This window comes from Tiliqua scincoides, chromosome 3 (genome assembly GCF_035046505.1).
Source record: "Tiliqua scincoides isolate rTilSci1 chromosome 3, rTilSci1.hap2, whole genome shotgun sequence".
Classification (NCBI taxonomy): Eukaryota; Metazoa; Chordata; class Lepidosauria; order Squamata; family Scincidae; genus Tiliqua; species Tiliqua scincoides.
In genome coordinates, this window is record NC_089823.1 from 188,465,216 (window position 1) to 188,486,099 (window position 20,884).

At 43.4% G+C, this 20,884-nt stretch overlaps 1 protein-coding gene across 2 annotated transcripts in view; it reads right to left on the minus strand.

Annotated features, from left to right (window-relative positions):
• Positions 1–5,917: 5,917 nt before the first annotated feature.
• Positions 5,918–20,884, minus strand: part of TRIM8 (tripartite motif containing 8) — a 69,403-nt gene continuing 54,436 nt past the window's right edge. For both annotated transcript variants that reach the window (XM_066620594.1, XM_066620593.1), the window contains 5 exons: positions 15,989–16,084; positions 14,504–14,737; positions 11,647–11,678; positions 9,591–9,706; positions 5,918–8,072 (listed from right to left, as the gene is read on the minus strand). In XM_066620594.1, coding sequence (XP_066476691.1) covers positions 7,465–8,072; positions 9,591–9,706; positions 11,647–11,678; positions 14,504–14,737; positions 15,989–16,084 — 1,086 coding nt within the window. In that variant the 3' untranslated portion in view covers positions 5,918–7,464. The remainder of the gene's footprint in view (positions 8,073–9,590; positions 9,707–11,646; positions 11,679–14,503; positions 14,738–15,988; positions 16,085–20,884) is intronic.

Consider the following 20,884-nt stretch of genomic DNA (forward strand, 5'->3'; position numbering starts at 1 on the left):
TGCTTCAACTCTGGAGCTGTTCCGGTCTTTGCCTCTCTCTTTTATGTATGTACGTACGTATGTTAAGGCTTGCCTCACTTACAAAAAGTTATATGGAATTACATATATGGGTGTTGCTCTGAAATGATTCAGACCAACAGCCAAAGCACCAATGGGAGTTTTTATAGCTGATCCAGTAGCAACTACAGCAGACTGATCCAGATCAGGAGCAAGCATTAAAAAAGCCTCTCTCCTGCAGTCCCAGTCTGGATCGGGCCTCCTTGAATATGCTATTTAACAAAGAAAAAACAAGTGCACAGCTGCATAGTATGAGTTTAAAATAGTTTGACCCTTAGCTTGGACCATACCCAACTTAAGGTGTAAGGTATGTATGTGTAAACAATGTGTCAGTGGTAGCCTTAAACTAAATAACCCCCAGAAGACTCCATTGCTTGGGCCCATCCAGCACTGGGTCATATCAAACATACGCATGCCTTTAATAGCCTGACCCTGCATGCCAGGGATGCTTCACATAAGAGCCATATACAATAAACTTCAGATGTTTGAGAACCCCAATACTTAAGAAACATTTAAATTCTTAAACATATTTACTCACCAGGAACATTCAATGTATGCTTTGATCTAGTGGACTCTCGGGTCTATACCCAGTAAATTATAAAGTTTGAAAATTTATTATTTACCTTTTATATTTTGATGCAAAAGGAGCTCAGCCAGCAGATTTCTGAGAACCACAGATTGTATGTCAACGACCCACATGTGGCTCGTGAGTCACCATTTGGCCTGTAATGTGGTATTTCGGGGGCCTAGATGAGGACAAAAGTCCTTACTCTGTTGCATGGGTACAGTTGGTGCTACACTCAAGATAGGGGCCTTTCCTACCATCAATAGAAACATTAAAACTAACCCATTAGTAATGGTTGCCCAACACCCCTGCAGCAGTACTAGATGATGAGGAACTGAGACCAATCATTCCTGCCTGCAGCCTTTCATGGCTAGATAGAACTGCCTTTTTTGCCATTTGCTTTGGTACTAGTAAAGAAAATACATAAGAGTGGGCTGGGCAAATCATTCCAGGCATCATTCATTCCAGCCCAGTTGGCTGCAGTGTAGGACTGCCTCTTAGGAAAGTATTTCCTTGCTTCTGAAAGCAAAATGCAATTATGGGCTTAACATGTGACTCTCTGTCCCTCACAGACCCTGCTGTAAAGGAATAAGCTTCTTAAAAAGAAACTAAAGAAAATGAAACCAGATCACTCACCAGTCAGGCACCTGGCTAGAAAGTTCCCTAGTTCTGGGAAGGTCATTGGCTGCTAGCTACAGTAAAGGCCTCCAGCTCCACCACAATAGATTAGGTATTGAGACATTAACCCTTTAATGTTTCTATTGAGGTCACGGTCTCTCCCCTCCACAATGGTCTGTTTTCTACCCCTAAAAACAACAAGATTACCGTTCATTGCAGGCTAATGTAAAACTCCCCCCTTTCTGCTATCTCATCCAATTGGTGAACTCATATAATAGAACCAGCAACTGAGGGCCCAATCCTATCCAACATTCCAGCATCGGTGTAGCTGCAATGCAGTCCCAAGGTAAGGAAACAAATGTTCCCTTACCTTGGGGAGGCCTCTGTGATTGCCTCCCCAACACAGGATGCAGCACACGCCCCATTGGCACAGCAGCACCGGCACTGGAAAATTAGATAGGATTTGGCCCGAAAGCAGCCTTGTCTGTGCTGCTTGTGCCTAGAGCCACCTGATCCAGACCTAGAGAAAGTCCCTGCCTCTTTAAGATTGGTAAAGGCTTATAAATACCACCCATTGCAGCTTCTCCTGTAATTGCAGCTGTAGTTGGAAAATCCACACCTGGAAAAATTCTGCCTTCTATGTACAGTAATCCCTAAAGGAACAGGAGCTCTCTCAGGTCTGTAATCTATTTGTGCATCAGGAAGTCTCAATGGCTGAGCTAAGACATATGGTTCCAGCATTGTTTAATACCTAGTTTATGCTAGAATTAATCAGAGCCTAGTTAGATCCCCATGTGCCCTTAACAGTTGCTTGCTTCAGTGGTACTGCTCAGTAAGAATTTTTCTTATGCATTCAGCTATGAAAGGCACTGGAGCCTCTGTCAGAAAAGAAGCTGACAACCGAGTTGAACCCACTGTTTGGGAGTCATTTGAACTTCTCCTGGGGCCAGACCAAGGCCACCTACCGCCACACAGAGAAACCTCTTCATGCTAAGCAAGCATCACTCTGTGTGGCCATGCCTCATCTCCTGGATTTCCTTCTTATGCCTATGAAAGAAACATGTTATTTTTCTCCCCTCTTGTTCTCTGTATTTAACCATCTATAAAAGGCCAAACAAAACATTTTAGGATTGTGTTTAAGAATGTGTTTGTGTTTTAGGCAACACATTGCTAATTATCACTAATGTGCTCATTGCAAAAATCTTGTGTTTAATCCAAGTACTGGGAAAAGTTACTGGTACTGATGAAGTCGCAGCAGTTGCCTGCTTCTTACTAAGATGCAACAGCAACAGCACTTTATGTACCCCTCCAGGCAACATCAGATTTTATGAATGCAAGCAGAAGCCTGTAATCAAAGAGGCTTGATTAGCCCCTGCTTGTAAACTAGATGTGACAGCAGCAGGCCTGTTTAAATGTGAGTTTATCCCAATCACATATAAAGTGGGGATTGGGGCCTGACTGAACAGCAGAAAGAAATGTATGCATGAGGCATGCTGGAACCCTCTTGTGCCTACCATTTATTGTTCCCTGCTATGCTTCTCCAACTAGACTCACTTCCAGTATCAGCCCAGTTGAAATGATTTCGGGAGAACATTTACTGCCCTGGAGCCAGTGGACCAGGGAGGGTTCAGCACTCCTTATGCATGTGACTCTTTAAATTGGACCACTGACTCCCATACCAGGTTCTATGCAATTGGTGCAAACCTGCAACAGAAGTCTTGCCTGCTGCCATCACCTCTAGTTGGACTGGTCATCTCTGCCACATATCTGTATGTTTTCCAGTGCAGCAGGAGATACAGTGGGAGATAGCTGAGGCTACCCACCCACTCAACTCCCTGGTCTCATCAGTAATCTCCTTTTGGGACAAGCAGGTCTGCAGGTGTGACCTGCTCTGGCTACCTTGTTTCTGCTACCTAGGGATATTAAGATTATTAATCTGGAGGAAGAGACAGCAAACCCAACTGCAGGCTTGCTGCGTCTTGTTTGGTGACATTGCAGTGCAGCAGTGAAGGATTTACAAAAGCCAGCCAATGCCAAGTATGTCATCATTCTAGCAGTTTGGGCCAATTTTAAGGGGGATGTCAAAAACTAAACACACATGCACATATTCACACTCCACCGCTGAGGCCAGATCTTTTAACATGAAGATGTGGTTGATTTTTCATTAAAATGGAAAAAAGCCAGGTTTTATTTTTTTTATAAAGAAAAAAAATGAAAGATCACATATTTAATTAGCATTAGTAAGTACTCTGAAATGACATGAAAGAAATCCAGATACTTTCATCACTGTTATCCTCTTCTTAAACTGGAGAGATACTAATGGGATTAATTTAAAGAGATTGCAGATCTTAAGGGAATCTGAATCATATTGGCCTATCAACTCCAGCGATCGTTGACTCTTCAAACTTTCCCAGACATGCCAGATGAATGAGGATATGAAAATGTCTACAAATGAATGACAGTGCTGACCTTGAATCCTGTATTGAGCTGTGGATTGTTTTACAGTGTGTACAATATGCTTAACTGCTGCATTGGTGCCTCTTTTATTAGATGGGAAAGGCAGGGTAAAAATATATTTAAAATTATCTTAAGGGCCTCCTTGCAAACATACTGCATACTGTAGCGTACTACCCTACCTGTAAATTCAGCGGACTGTCATCTTGAGGGGGAAAAAGTCCACATGTATGTATGGAAAGAACAAAACAGGACTGCTTGCTGCTCCATACATAACAAGAGTTCACACAGTTCATTTTCTGCCTGCCACTATAGGACTATTTGAATGTCACCCAGGTGCCGCCTCTATTGGGCAGTATGGAGGGGTGGCCGTAGCTCAGAGGTAGGGGTGAGCTTCATATGCATAAATCCTGGTACCTCCATTCAAAGAAAGCATCTTAGGTACCAGAACTGAGAAAGAGCCCTGCCCAAGTTCCTCACAGATCCTGGCAATAGTAGAAGCTCCCCTACTTTTCAACTTAAGAACTTTCAGGCTACAAGCATGCCAGGCTCAATGTCCATAGATGGCGTTGGCACCTATTCTCAGCATTCCTGAACATTCCCCATCTTATTACCTCCAGCCCTGTTAGTCCACTTTTCAAGGCAAGTTCACACAATATAAAGTACTTTAGGCGTAGTGTAAGTACACATTTTGTCATGTTTCCACAATATGTTCATTATGTATAATAGTGATGTTGGACAAGACCAAAACTTACAGACCCCGGGAACCTAACCTGTTTGTAGGTAGGGAGCATCTGTACTAGACTAGATGGACCAGTGGTCTGACAACTTTGTATGAATAAGTGAGTGAGTGGTGTTGTTGATGGGTCAGCTGCCCCCCTTTTTAAATTCCAATGCCTTAAATTCTCCCAGCATTTTGTGCTGGAGATTGAGCTAGGACCTTAAATTTCAAGGGTTGGGGTAAAACTAAAGGGAAGACAGAGCTAGTTAATAAAGGGGGGGGGAATTGAGATTGATTGTACCACTGCACCAGCAGATTTCATTTAGCTCTTAGAGCTATTAAGGAGTGGCTTGCACTGGTGGAGCAGGTAGGACTAACTTTGAAAGAGAATAGGATGGGTGGAACTTACAGCATTCTCAGGTTTTGGAGGCATCAGCTGCCCCTTGATAACAGCTTTCAAAACACATTTTCTAGAACAGGAGTAGTAGAATTGGAAAATATTTGCTGGGGTTCTTCCTGTGTTCTGAAATCAAGTATTTATTTTTTTGCTTCATCAGGCATCCTGCACAAAAAAACTATTCTCTCACCTCTAGACAGATGCTTCAAGCACTCTTCTCCCTCCAGAGGGGAACATTCCAACGAACAACTTAATAACCTACTACACACTATAGGCTGCTACTGACTGATTTTTCTGATCTGCATCACTCTGATCACCTAACTTGACCTTTCTATGGAATGAATTGCCAGTATCAGGTTTTCGCCTTGAATTTAATGTGGCTGGTGCCATGTCTTTGGCATAATGCTTTTAGGTAGGCTTGATCCCAAATTGGCATGTTATCCTTCTTTCACTTATTCTCTATGGTTAATTATTAGCTACAGTGTTGCACCTCTATATTGCGCTGCTGGTATCAGTTCTCTTCCATGAGATTCTCCGAGGAGCTGGCTGCATCCTGGCCATCAGAGGGATAGGGATCAACGTCCACGATGAAAGCAGAGAAAAATTTTCTTTTTGTAAGTTAGAGTTTGAGGGCGCAATCCAGCACTGGCATAGCGGTGCCAATGGAACATGTGCTGCATCCTGCAGTTGGGTGTCATTCACAGAGGTCTCCTCAAAGTAAGGGAATGTTTGTTCCCTTACCTCGGAGCTGCATTGCCCTTATGTCAGGGCTGGAAAGCACTGACATAAGGGGTTAGGATTGTGCCCTGAGTTACTTAGAAAGGGGATGAAACACTGTATGTAACAATGTAAGTAAAAGGAATGTTTGGAAAATAAGGGCCCAATCCTGAGTTGGGCCAGCACCTGCGATGACCTCCGGCACCAGTGCTAGGTGTCACAAATGTGCCATAAGGCATGCCTCTGACACCCTGTGCCAAGTATGCGCTGGTCCACCACCAGTCAGCGCTAAGCCCAGCACTGATCGGATGCTGCCCAGAGTTAAGGTAAGAGCTCCAGGTTGCAGTGAGGTGTCGGGGGGGGGGGGAGGTGTTCCAGGGGAGGAGGAGAGAAGGACTGGTGGAGCTCTGCTCTGCCAAATCTTGAACTCCATGTTAGGCCTTCTGGCCCAAACTTGAGAACCCAATTACAGGGCTTAGGGCAGTGCTTGTCCCTCTCTAGTAATTTACTCTTGAAAATATTAATGATGAAAACTAGAAAACTATTTTTCTTTCAAATAAAAGCCAGCATTTTCTTGATCTCTTTGGAAGAAGAACAGGATAAAAATCTAACAATGTAATAGTAGTCCATAGAACAGATGCTACTGGTCCATTGCTCCTTCTTCTAAAGAAAAATCCAAATTTCTTAGGAAGCCAAATGTTGTACCAGATTCTACACTGCTTATCAAGATTACATGTAGCTCTCCCTAAGTCACTGATTTGTGGGTCTCATTTTTTTTAACAAAGTCAAACAGATGATAATTAAAATATTACAGATTGTGCATTGTTTCTACAATACCACATCCATAAGTTACACATATTTCTTATTCTGTATGACTGCACCAACTCATGGGTATGTTTCATTATATCCCAATATTTAGAAGTACGATATTCCTGATTTACTTAAAAAGTGTCCGGCCTGTCAAACAAACCCTCGTTAACATTTACCCCATCCTTGCAAATCCAGTTTGATTTTTCCCAAGGAAGACCATAGCAATAAAGAACGGGTGCAATCTATTTTTAAATGTCAACACATTTCTGTTTAAGTAATGTTTCCCTATTCCCAGACAAGGTATTGGCTGAAGCAGTGCCCATGGCAGCAAAGCAGAACAAAGTATTTGCACTAAGTGATCACATTTATTTGAATATTTTTTGTGTGTGTTCTAAAATTGGTTACAGAATAAATACCTGCGCCTTATAACAGGAAGTCCACTTTTTTAATACAAAGTGCTTGTTAGAGGAAGTTGCATCAACGAAACACAGGAAGGAACATGTGCATCTTGGCACACACTTTCTTCCTGGAAACTAAAACAGATTTTTTTAAATTTCTTATTTTTTTTTTAAGTTTCTTTTCCCTTTTTTTGTGCATTTCATTTCCTGCCATTGTGTATTTACAAATCTCTGAAAGAAGAAAAATGCCAATATGCACGATGCGGGGCCTTTTAACACAAAAAATAGAATAAGCTTTAAAAAAAATCTACAAATGTCATTTTCATAATGAACCAATGATAGAAATTTTCTCCTTTAAAAAAAAAACAGGAAGGTAAAAGAATTTAAAAAGCAAAATCAAAGAGCCCAGAGACTTTGAAATAGAAAAGGATTGCTTGTCCCTTTAATAGTTTTCCAAACAGGAAAAGTACCAATGTCACATGATTCAGAAGCATATGCTTGATTGAAATCCTTGTTAATTTCTTCCATAGACCCCCTCCCCCATCTTGGTGCAAGGGAGGAGTTTTAAAAATTAAATTAAAAATAGAGATGACATAGTGTCCCTCTCAGACTCTGGCACACGGTAAGAATAGATGGAAATGGATTTGATTTGAAAAACAAAACAAAAAAAGCCACTAGGTTAAAAAAAATCTTCAAAAATTAACAAGATTCTATCCAAACTGGATGGTTAACTGGTGACATAGTGTTTGGTGGAAGGCTGACCATAAACTCTATAGAAATCCTGGCGTCCATGTTGCTGAGATGCATCAATCCATTCTCTCACTGCCAATCCTGGAAGCGACTGAGGTACAGACGGAGCAGGCGGGAGTGGGTGGGAGTATTCCTGCGATGACACTGTCCATGGAAAGTGGCCTGACCGTGGGTATGGTTGATGCCCACTGTGATTGGATACTGAAGAACAGTAACAGTTGTCTACTGAGCAGACTAGGATTTTGCGCCCACCATACTGAGACAGCACAGACTGCTGAGATGATGTGCTGTTGGGGTAGTGAGAAGGGTTGAACATTGAGCCAGAGTGTACTGGCTGAGGGCCGCTGGGGAGTCCGACTATGTGCTGGGTGGAGCTACAAGGCACCATGGGTTGTGCAGACTGGCCTTCACCAGCTGAAGCCCCCTGGCTCACATACTGGCTGGCAACGGGTCCAGAGGATGGCTCCAAGAAGCTGCCTTCTGGGAAAGCTGTGGAGTGCTTGCGTTTCTCGGCTCCTGAGTTGCTGACACTGCAAGGGTACATGGGGATGCTCTGCAGGAATGGCACCGGGGTGCTGAAGGGGCCTGAAGGAGAGAGAGAGAGAGAGAGAGAGAAAAGACAGGAGCTGTTACCTTTATCATAAAAGTCAGACTTACCCCCTGGGTCATGATCACCTTAAAGTTTCCTCCCAATAATCTAGTTGCTTACTTAGTCCTCCAGTTTCTACATGGTGCAGGTAATACTGAAACAAGTTAAGGGGTTTCAGGATAAGCAACCAAGTTAAGTGTAGAATTTATGAAGGGCCTGTAGAACCTGCAGCTCTTCAATCAAGTAACACCTTCCAAAATTTGGCATAGGGTACCTGCAGAATGCCAGGCACTTAGTAACCATTCCAAACAAACAAAACCAATGCCCTAGATCCAGGCCTGTTTTAGATGTAACAGCTGCCCACCACACTCCAATAAGTAACTGGAAAATAGAAGTTTCACAGCATGGTACATCTACATTCTTCTACCAAGAATGTGAACATTATGCTGACATGCATTATTTCTCCAATTTGCTTTGCTGAGCCTGAGGAGTTTTTGCTACAGAACTTGGATTCTGACGTGTGCCCATCATGTCAACTACACTAATGTCAGTGAAGGGATAGACAAGCCTTTGGATGCAGAGGGCTCTCTGCACTGGCCAAGCATTACCTCATCTGTTTACCAGGAGGTACCGGCTTGGATTGCTATGTCTTAGCCCAGCAATTTGGCAGAGTCCTGGGGCGAAGGAATTAAATTGCGGAGAGGAGAACTACTATGCCTGAAGAAGGTAGAGGTGGCTCACTGCAGTTTCTCCAGTACAGGAAGCCTAATCTGCATCTCCATCATGCAGTCCAGGTTTATAAAACATCCTGTTGTTAACCTCAAGCAGGCAAACTGAAATAAGCAGTGTGTGTTAAAAAGCATTGTTCAGCCTATGAAAACTCCAAAATAAAAAAGTAATGTAATGGGAAACTGTGGGCAAAGGGCTTGTGGGATCAAGGGAGCTGTGGGTTGAAAAAGTTTGGGAGCCACTGGCCTAAAGTATACTGTAAACAAGTATGTGTGTTTGCAGAATGCCTCAGTTTTTTAAGAATATAAAAGCAGCCCTACTGGATCAGGTCCAAAGTCCATTTAATCCAGCATCCTGTTTCTTATAGAGGCAAACCAATGCCTTTGGAAAGTCCACAAGCAGAAGATGGCATAGTCCTCTCCTGCAATTGTCATTCAGAGGCAGACTGCCTCCTTAAGGTCTGCCATAATCTCGTAGCACTGGTAATAGACAGGGACTAATCAAATTCAGGCACTAACCACAAGCAACAGAAATAAGCTTGGCCCCAGAGAACAGAATGCCAATAACATTTATACCTCCACCACTGTTCTCCCCCATCCCATCCCTCAGTCAAGTTTGTCCTGTTGATTATACCTGGCTTTCTGGTTGCAAGCATTACACTAAAGCAACTGACAAGCACAGCCAAGACTAAGGAGGCCGAAACTATAAAAGGAGGACTACTGATCTTCCTCTCGAGTTGCAGGAAAGGTTCCTCAATGCAGACATAAAAGAAAGGCATTACTCACCTTCCAGCAGCTTCCTCAACTGTTTCTCTTTCTTGGCAATCTCATTCAGGAAGAGCTTGGAGTTGAGGTGGCCAATTTTGGGAGGGGGCAGGCTGCCTCCTGTGCAGTTCTGGGTCCTGAAAAAGGAGCATGACAATCTATTAAAAATGACCTGCCGAGCTTCTTATAGATGGTTGATGGGAAACAGCTACATTTCCTCTTCACCTTAACCCAGGGCTTCTCAAACTAGGGCGTCGTGACACTCTAGCCTGAGGGCCCTGGCCTCTGCCCCCTTAAGGAGCAGGGGGAGGGGCGAGGCAGCGACACAATCCCCAGGATCACATCGCTGAGGGGTCTGGAGGGACTGGCATTTACTTACTAATTGCGTAATATAGGCGCAACCCTCTGCAGGGATCCCCAGCCTTCAAAAAGGGAAAGCGGAACCATCACGCTCCACTTTGGGTTTTGTGGAGACAGGGCATGATCGCTCTGCTTTCACTTTCTAAGCTCTGGGGAGCCCTGCAGACAGTCATGAAGGGCTCCCTGCATCTCTGGGAGGCTGCTGCAGGGACTGGTAAGTAAATGCCAGTCCCTGTGACCCCCTTAGCAATGTGATCCTGGGGATTGCATCGCTGCTTTCCCCTGCCCCCGCTGCCTTCCCTGCTCCCACGCAGGCACTTACTGCGGTACTCAAACTCCCTGAGAGTTTGAGAACTGCAGCCTTAACCACTTGGCTTTTTCTTAGAGCTTTGTTCCTCTGCTAATTTTGGAGTGAAAAGTATCTGAAGGTCAGCAGCGTCGCTGGGGGTGGCATAACCTGGCATAATATCTGGAGCTCGTCAGCCCAAATGTCTGGCAGTGATGTATCATCATGTTGCATCTGGATTGCTGAGCTTTTGCTGCTGGAGGGCAAAGAAGCTGGCTGTGGTGCACTGGGTATGGGTGCATGTCAGCTCTGACTGCGGCAAGGATCGCTGCCACTCCTGCCCACTGCTCTTTGGTAAAAACAAAGCCTCCTGCAGTCTGGGCTGCAGAATGTCTGAGGCTGAGCGCAGCCAGGGCACTAATGACACTGGCACCCCTTAGCACACTTTTATGGCTGGTACTTGACTGATACCCAGCGTGGACCCCCCCATTGATATGCCACTGCTGAAGGTTTCTCCCTTTGAGGGCTCTCCCCTAAGAAGAGGACATTTATCTCTTTAAACCCTGTCTGAAGCTAGTTCTCCATCTGGAGGACCTCCCAACTATCTTCTTAGTTTCATTTAGAAGCCCATATTCCCAGTTTTGATTCCATCCACCACTCTCTTCTTCACTAACAATAAGATTTTTCTGTCAATAATGACTACTAACATTGCCTAATACAGAGCAGGAATTCATTCTAGCTATTACTAGTGCATTAACAATATTGTTGGCGATTTGGGCAAGGTTCTATGCTCCAGTATCTCAGTTTCGTGCATCCTGTGGATTTTCTCAGCATGAAGTATATAACGCTACATGGCCAATGCCACCAACAACAGTTCTTTGCTTTCCCGCACTTGCCTACAGTCCTACACAGGAGCATGGCATAGTCGGAAACAAGACTTCAAAAGGGTCTTGGAAAGATGGATGCTCAGTCTTTATTTGAGCCTTGCAAGGTATGCCCTATAATTGCCCATTAAAAGTGTTGTGCTGATTTTTAACTGGATTTTGTATAGCTTTAATTTCCCATCATCAGTTCTTCTCTGATCCATGCATGATCCCTTTAGCACCTAGTTAGTATTTTCCCACTGTGAAAGTGCTTGGGCATTATAATCCAATTTTTTCTTAGCCTTCCCTCTGGAAAGCTAAACAGATTATGCATCTTAATTCTTTTATTGCAAAGTTTATACTCCAATGTTCAGAACACTCTCATCACTGTGCTCTCCATATTCACCAATTTTCCAACATTACTTGTAATGCAGGGATACCAGAATTGAACAGCAGCAACATCGCCTCTGCCTCATCCCTCTGTTTTGCCGGGAGGGAGCCATGTACCTGAATTAGCTATATCATATTCACCCTTTTCACCCAAACTGCTAGGAAATAGTTTTCTTACCTATCCATCAGGATTTTCACTGACTTGGTATTCTAGAAGGCAAAAGAGAAAATGAAGTCAGGAGTTGTGGCACAGATCGTAGGCGGCATAGCAGCAGCTCCACCTTGCGCAGTCCTGTAGACCTCTGGTGTTGCCATTGGTTTTATGCCCTCCCAGCCCCAATCCCCATCTCACTGCAGCCATACCCTAGGCTTCAAAGATACAACAAGTGTCTGGGAAAGACCACAGGTTAGAGCGAAGCACATGTTTTTCACAGTGATGATTACCATAATCCCGCCCCAATCCTCCACATTTTCTGCAAAAAGATTGCAAGTAACAAGGCTACAAACAATTTTTGTCCCAGTCCCTAGAAGAACAGCCCCAATTAGGGTTGATAGTAAACAGGTTTGTTAGGCCAGTGTACTGACTCATGACTGATTGTAAAGGGTTACTGTAAGGATTACTGAGAAGTACTTCACACATTTTAAGGGCTAAATAAATGCAAGCTATGAAACCAAAGATCTATTATTGCATGACTGTTCCATTCCTGCATTGTACCAAAGAATCTACCAGCTACCATTCAAAGGAGACCAAACTGAATCTTTCATATTTGCATGCCATCATAATGAAGCACAGAACTGCTGATACTTTACAGAATTCTACTGGAGGTTTAGATGGTGATGCGCCACTACCACTCTTCCTGAATCTGGAGCTAGAAGAGCCACCTTGGTCAGCTATGCTGAGTGTTCTTTACATCCTCTGCATGTCAAGCAGAACTACCTAACGACCTTCAATTCCAATGGGAACTTCAGCCAAGACCTCTGGTCCAACACTTTGTTGCCAGTACCATAAAGGATTCTTGTCTTTAACCTGTCACTTCAGCTAGAGTTCAACAACAGGCAGTCTACAAACTTGGACTAACAAGATTTATAGGGGTGTTGTTCTCACTTCACTATACTTTCCCAGCACCCTATGCACTCTGTCAGCCCAGATGAACAGAAACAGAATACACTCCTGTCCTCCAGTCCACAGGCAATTCCAGACAAGCCAGCAAACACATTTTCTTCTGCGACTTTCTACCACCTCTGTGGTCAGCCTTGGAATACTTGCTGAAAAACAATTAGGACAACACTGGTGGATCAACCCAGCTAAAGCGATATGGCCCAGCAGAGTGTAAATACCCTGCCAATCAGCTGCTGAGATTTATGTGGAAAGCCTCTTTTTGACAGACAATGTTGTTCACAAGGTCAAGGATATATCCTCCCTCTAAAATGAAGAGTGGGCCATCTGGTCTGTGCAAGGGGAGATTAGCCTCAGTGGAGGAGAGTGCTGAACAGAACTTTACCCCCAAGTACAAGGTCTGAGATGACCCTTTTATTCACTAGCCTGTTGTATAAGAGGGGAAGATTCAATCTAGGAAATCAGGAGGGGAAGCCCATTGGGGTCACACATCTGCATACCACCATCAGCTGCAAGGGAAATCCCCCACCATGTCAAGCTATTATAAGCAGCCCCTGAATGACAAAAGCCTGGCTCCCTGTACTCAAGGCAACTTGCTGGGTTTTTCCCAAGGGAAAAACTTCATCCCCCAAGGTTTTAAACATTCATGGATTACCTTTTCTGATTGGTTGATGATTCTTAGGGCAGCTACTAGTCCCCCTCTGTCTTTGCCTTAACCCTTAAATGAACTGACTGGTTTGAACAGATTTGCCAGATCTCCTTTTTTAATTGTAAATAAAACTCCTATGAGGCATTAACATGCTTAGCTTCACCAAGTTTGCTGCATTGCATGCCTTCAAGACCATACCCTCTTTCACTACTACTACTACCGTTGCAATTATCAGCCTGTCTCCTTCTTTCCTCATTAAAAGGACTTTAACAACTCTGAGTTTTCCCCCTCATTTTATCCTCTCAATTACTATGTAAAATGGGTTCAGACAAGGGATAGGGACTGGCCCATCATCATCAACTGATCTTTAGGGCTGAAAAGTGAGGATTTGAACCTGGGGACTGCCCACACTATGTCCAGCACTATCCCTGGGCCCACCCTGGATCTCAATATCATACACAGGAGTGGGGCCTAGTCCTTTCCCAATTGACTCTTCCATGCAGCTAGACAATTTAAAAAATTATTTAGATATGTACCAATTCAGAACTGATGCAACGCACCCATATTTTGGTTTCATACACCAGCACGAAAGGTTAAACATATATTTCTCTATGCCCACATTTAAAAATAGTCTTGATGCTCTTCTCTCAACTATGTACATATTCCCTTATGACATTATTTAGGCCTTGATGGCTGCATTTTAAAATGCAGAAACGGTGAGCAAATCAACTGTTCTATGCAAGGGTGAAGATATGGAAGTACCTATAACCCTTTGACAGTTCCAAATGAATGGGTCTTCACCTGTGTAACAGGACAGGAGGAAGCACAAGAGAAGCATCCATTTCTAGAATGCGAGGCTGTGGGTGTGCAGCAGTGCCAAGCTGGGGCAGATGAGAGTTTCAAGCCACCACTGTTGGCTGGAGACAGTTCTAAGGTTCTAGTCCTTCCCATATTATTAATTATTATTATTATTATTAACAACAACAGTATTTATAGACCGCTTTTCAACAAAAAGTTCACAAAGCGGTCTACAGAAAAAAAATCAAATAACTAATGGCTTCCTGTCCCAAAGGGGCTCACAATCTAAAAAGATGCAACACCAGCAGGCAGCCACAAGAAAAGACACTGCTGGGGTGAGGTGGGCCAGTTACTCTCCCCCTGCTAAATAAAAGAGGAGCACCCACTTGAAAAAGTGCCTCTTACTCAGTTAAGATCCCACTGCAAAGTGCACATCAAGCCGCTCCCCCCCCCCAACATCCTCCACTTCACCTTCATGAAGTTGATGTCCTCGGTCTTGTCATACATGACCTGAACAGAGCTGAGCAGCTTCTTGGCCTCCTGCATGCGCTCACTGAGGTGTAGCACCTGGGCAGCATTTTCGTTGCAGAATTTAGCCTGGGCCTTGTCTAGGATTTCCATGGTTTTGCGCAGGTCCTCATCAAGGATCTGATGCATCTTTTCATACTGCAGGCGCACCTCATCCTTCAGCTGGTTCACTTTCTCCTGGTGATACAGAACAGGGAAGAACAAGACCAACGGTTAGCCTCCCTTCTCACTCACTTGTGGCACCTTTTATGGATAGTGAAAAGGGTTCTATCTTGAAATTAGTGGACTGAGGGCCCAATCCTATCCAATTTTCCCACTCCAGTGCAGCTGCAATGCAGCCCCAAGGTAAGAGAACAAATGCTCCCATACCTTGAGGAGGCCTATGTGTCTGTCCCCCCACTGCAGGATACAGCGCACACCCCATTGATATAGTTGCACTGGCCCTGGAAAATTGGATAGAATTGGGCACTGAGATGGTTACTCCACAGCCATTTGATTTTCTACAGCAGTGGTTCTCAAACTTTTTAGCACCAGGACCCACATTTTAGAATGACTATATCTTGGGACCCACTGGAATTGATGTCACTTCACTTAACCTCGAAGTGATGGCCAGAAGTGACATCATCAAGCAGGAAGTTTTTAACACCTCCCATACAACAAAATGAAATTGAATTAAGTAAATTGAAAGTTTACAATAAATTAAAAAATTATTTAAAATAAAGAACTCACCTAACACTCCGAAGCACCTAGCTCCAACGTATGCTTTTTGTGTGCTTGAAAAAGCCCTCCCATTCACCCTGAGTCTCTTACTGGTGGTTGTCACATTACATCTGGCCTCCCAATCTGGAAGTAACTGGTAATGACATCATCACCAATTACTTCTGATGGTATTTCCAATAGGTGGATGATGCAAAGTGGTCCAGCAGGGGCCAAATGTTGAGAAACGCTGCTCTAAAATACAGAAGGAGTAAAGCAGAACCATTGCTTTCTCTAGCCAAGAACTCTCCAGGAGTCTATATGCTCTTGGTGATGGGTAGTTACTAGCTTGAACACTTTTGCAGACTGTCCTAAGGAACAGGGAACTCCAAACTTTTCGGCTGAAGGGCTGCATCAAATATCTGGCACAGTGTTGAGTGCCAGAAAAGAAACTGAATATAAAATTTAAATAAATACATTAGAGATGGAGCTTAGATGAATGAAGGCTGCATCTGGCCCCTGGACCGGGGTTTGGAGACCCCTGCTACAGAAGGACAGTTTGCCCTCATTGGGCTCTCCACACAGAATTAGTTTCTTGCTATGCTAACTGCAACTCTCTCCTGTCAAGGTTCTCTTATAAAGGAACTTCTCCGAAAGGAGAACTTGGTGGGTGACTGCAGCCCCAGAAGCCTCCCCAACTTCAGCAACAGAGAAAGCAAAAATCTCAGTTACTTCAACCAGCCGCTTGTCCGACTCCAGCTTGTACAGCTGCTCCTCAATGTCTTGCTCGCGCTCTTCCAGACGGTCCTGCTGTTTCACCAGCATCTTCTGCAAGAGAAGGGACAAGCAGAGCAAAGGATGTTAGTCTTATTTTAAAAAACACAAAAAACAACCCACCACACAGCAGACTACTACTGATATCAGCACTGAACAGCTGCAACAACTGCAAGGAATTCCCCAAGTGCCTAGGAAACACCTGTGCATAGGAAGCCACTTTCACACTCTTTCAAAATGCATGCAGAAAAATGGCCAGAGAAAAGCTGCAAAGCTTATGAACAGTCAGGCACGGAATTGGGCGAAATAAATGGGAGAGGAGGCTGATTTATAAATGACTTTTTTTTTTTACCATTTCTACTGTAATGTGCTGCTCGCATCTGACAACTGCAGTGAGATCCTTGGGTTCCAAACTCTGCCTAGAACTCTTCAATCTTACTGCAATATTGCTACAGGAACAGGGAAAGAAGTGCTGCTTTCTTGGCTTCCAAGTAATGCATGAACTGCCTCTCAGGCTTCTTTCTGACTTTCCCCTGTTGTAAATACACAGGTCTGCAGCCATTTTCTAGCCATTTCCTGACATGGACTTTCAAAACAAAAGTAGGGAAATACAGAGTCAGGAGGAGCAATCAGAATCTGCTGGGCTCCAGCTCTTGAGCCAGGAGTTCCATGATCTTGCTTCCATTAGCCAACTTATTTTTTCTTGTTAGCAACAGACAGGGTGACCAGATGTCATAACCACAGACAAGGCACCCCCAAAATGCAGAACTTCCAAGAAAAATGTAGGATGTGACAAAATAAAAGCTAAAAACACTCATATATTGATTTAATGCAGTTAATTTGAATACTGTATTACTTGTTTTTAAAACAATATTGCATATAATTCATTACATATAATTTGTTAATTACAAGAAGACTATGTGCTGCCTGCGGGGGTCCGGTCAGGGAAAAAGAGATTTAAGTTCTTGGCTAAAAAAACAGGACATGTCCTGGAAAAAGAGGACATTTGGTCACCCTGGCAACAGCAAACTGCCAAGGGAAAAGAGCAACACCATGTCAACAGCAGGGTCTGTATTAAGAGGATTGAACTCCTCTCTGGAACGTTATCTCTTATGTCCTTTTATATACCATGCTGGTTCAGACCAATAAATTCTATCCATTAACCTGCTTTTACAAAATGATGTCTGCACCCCTGATGCTCTGTACTAAATCCCAGCATACATGGTCAGTATCAGGCGTGTTAACATACGGCCTGTGGAAGTTCTTTATCCAGCTCTCATTATATTTGGGCTCTCCAGTATCACTATCAGCAGTTCTCAGCTGCTGAGCTGTGAAGTGATGCAATGGGAGAAGCAGCACTGCTGGAAGAGCTGCACTGCTGAAAGGGAGGTGCTGGGAGAGCCCAATTATCATATGGGCTGCCCTTTCAGCAGCATCACATCTGCAGAGGTGTCACTTTGCAAAGACGTTCTCAGCTGCTGAGCTGCAAAGTGATGCCTTGGCAGAAGCAGCGCTACTGAAAGGGTGGCCCACATGATAACTGGGCTCTCCCATATTTTGATAATATCATCAGGATTTGCATATTTTCTCTTCTGTCATTTGCAGCTAATGAGTTCCTACGGGAGAGCAAAGTGCTTATTTCTGGTCATCACCCACTCAATGTTGTCACTTCTGTCCTCAGCATTTGGCCCACTTTATGAAACAAGTTGGACACCCTTGGTCAACATCATTTAACAACATGGACTTATCAAACACTGATCCATGTACCTTTGATCCCAAATATAAAACCATGAATTCAAGGTTACAACTTAAGGGCATATGACACAGCCACTTTCCTGAAGCTGAAGAGGTCTAGACCTGATCAGTGCCTGATAAGCTCATGTACATCATCTTGAATTCCACACTGGAAGAACAGTGGGATGATGGTGGAATAAATAAAAGTTGCTACTCCTTGTAAGTGGAGTTTTCCACCTGCACTTCCCAAGTATGTTTGAATTGCAGACTGGTGATTCTGACCAATGTCAAATTATATAAATATTGTAGGTTTATTAACTAGGATTTTTTTTGGGGGGGGGAAGGGGGGAATCAATAGCTGGTTGTGTGAAAGAGATTCAAGAAGGCAAAAGGCCACCCTATTCTAAATCATCATAATATTTTTATTGCATAAGCACTGAAAAACCTAGGCCTTGTATAAAAGCAGGAGCTTTGCTTTGCTTGTGTTAACTATAAACAATACCTGTGAGCAGAAGCCAAAGCAATAAAATGCACAATATTTTAGCTTAAAGTGACCAAAAGGAAAAAAAAAAACTATGAAGCAAAAATGCAAGCAGACCTGCACAACTTGAGCCACCAAATGGAATACAGCTCAGCAGCCACATGTCACAGCCTGTCAAAATATTCTGCACTCTTCCCCTGTGCCTTGTTTTACAGTCCCCGGCAAGCAGCAAAAAGCAGCCATTAAGCCAAAGCAAGTCAGCAGACAAGGCTGGCGTCACAAGCATGCTCCAGTATAGCACCAAAATGGAACAGCTGTTATAGAGAACAGCCATGCTCTGCCTGACTTTTTGCTGTCGACATTTTCCTAGATCCCTCCCCAACCTCAAACCCTGGATCCAGAGAAATGACACTGAGACAGAGAGACACAAAATGGCACTCTGACAAGTGCATAAGGACTGCATGGTAAAAAGAGAGTGCAGACAACTCAACTTCTCACAGAAAGGCCCTTCTAGCTGTTTTTGGGGGGAGGGAAGACTAAGGAAGGACACATTTAGAAGAAGCTGAAGCTATGGAAGTGGTTTAAGCCAGACAGGTTTTTGGATGGAAAAAAAACCTTTCTGATTCACTTGATGCAGCTGGGAAGGTTGTTGTCATTTCAGACACATGAGTTTCTTGTGATAATAAAAGATCTAGATAAACCAGTCTTGCAGAGTCTTGCCTTTTACATCAACAAGTGGATTTTGTTGACAGTGTATATCTTACAATGCCCAAATGGATATCAGATAACACTGACACACTGATGGACAAACTGCTTGCCAACGATTAAGCTCTTCCCCAACTGCTGGGTAAAATGGCTATATTGCCAATCAACTATCACATGATTGTAGTTTGCCGACATGTGTACCTGGCCCTTTTCTCCAAAAAGCTCAGGGCATTTTATTCTTGCAATCACCCTCTGGGGTGGGGTAGACTGAGAAATAGTAACATGCCTAATGCCACGCAGTGAGATTCCTGATAGAGTAGGGATTGGAATCCATGACTCCCTTGAACAAACCAAACACTGTATCTATTACTACAGTGTAAGAATATATGAAAAACACTGCTTGATCAGGCCAAATGCACATTTAGTCCAACTTTCTCTTTCCCAAAATGGTCCACCAGTTGCCTCTGCAAAGCCCACAAGCAAAAGAGAAAGGCACACTTCTTTCCCACCACTGCTTCTCTGCAACTGGTATTCAGAGACATGTTGCCAATGACCCAGAAGACAGAATATATAGCCATCGTAACTAGCCATTGTGAGGGACCTGTCCTCCAATTTTAAAGTCATTGAAGCTAGTAGCCATCACTACATCTTGTGGCAATGGATTCTACAGACTAATGAATGTGTTGCATGAAGTACCTCCTCAGTGTGTCTATGCTAAATTGCCTGCCAATCAGTTTCACTGGATAATCCCTAGGTTTAGAACTGTGAGAGATGGAGGGAAAAACAACTTCTCTTACCCTCCCTCCCCAGATCACATGCAAAATTATATGTCTCAATCATGCCCCAGTATACCCTGATCCAACAAAAATGTCTTTCCGATTCCAAAGGTTGAGATAAAACTGACAACATACTCAACTACCACCATGTTTTAGAGCTGTTTTTCCAAAGCATGTACAGAGTAAGCAGTGTTGTGTTTATTCCACATGCCTGCAATCACAGAGTGAACATGTGGAATGTGGAGTCCTGAAAGGCCACCCATTGGCCTGGTGTAGGCCCAGTGTACACCTGCAGCAGAGACTCCAGGTGGTAGAATAGGTTGTACCATTTCAGACTTCAGATCATGTTTCTGAATGCTCTCCTTTGTGAAAAACTTACCTAAAAGAATAAAACTAGCAGAGTTGACTGTGTTGCGTTTATTTGTATGGATTTATAATCTCCCCCTTGCTTTGTGCTAGCTTTTATTTGTATGGATTTATAATTTTTTCTTACATCAGTGAGCATTCTTAAACAAAGCACCTCCCCTGTAGTCTGAAATGGTACACTCAACCACCTCACTTTGCTGTATGTGTAGACCAAGTCCTAGAAGCAGATAGTGAAGGCTAGGAGAACTTGTAGTATCCAAGAGATGGGAGGGATGCAGTAGTCTTTGGTCCTCCCACAGAGAAGGGAATATGAGAGTTTGATTCATAAACAAATCTTACCCCCCCACCCCTACTCTTCTTACCAAGAGGTCAGAGTATTCACATATAATTCCCAATAGGTCTCTCAACCAGGCAGACCTACTTAGCTTCAATAGTAGTATGACACATGCTGAGCCTTCAGACTATTTCACACCAATCACAAAAGTCAATTACACAAGATAAAGAAACATATGTAAATGTTGTCATCTTCTCCCCAACACACACACACACGCACACTCCCCCTTATGCATCATGTTGTATTGGTCTGTTTCCAAATATGGTGCTCTCTTTAATTTTTTTAAAAAATAGTATTGTATAATAAAGTGTTTTGCAAACTAGGTGGGTCCCCCATTCATTTCAAGATTTTATTTTTAATATATTAGACTTGATGCTACCATGGTATGTGACTACATTTGGGGAAATGTTACAGATCTGAACTTTTAGCAAGCTACTATGTATATTCTTTTAACAATG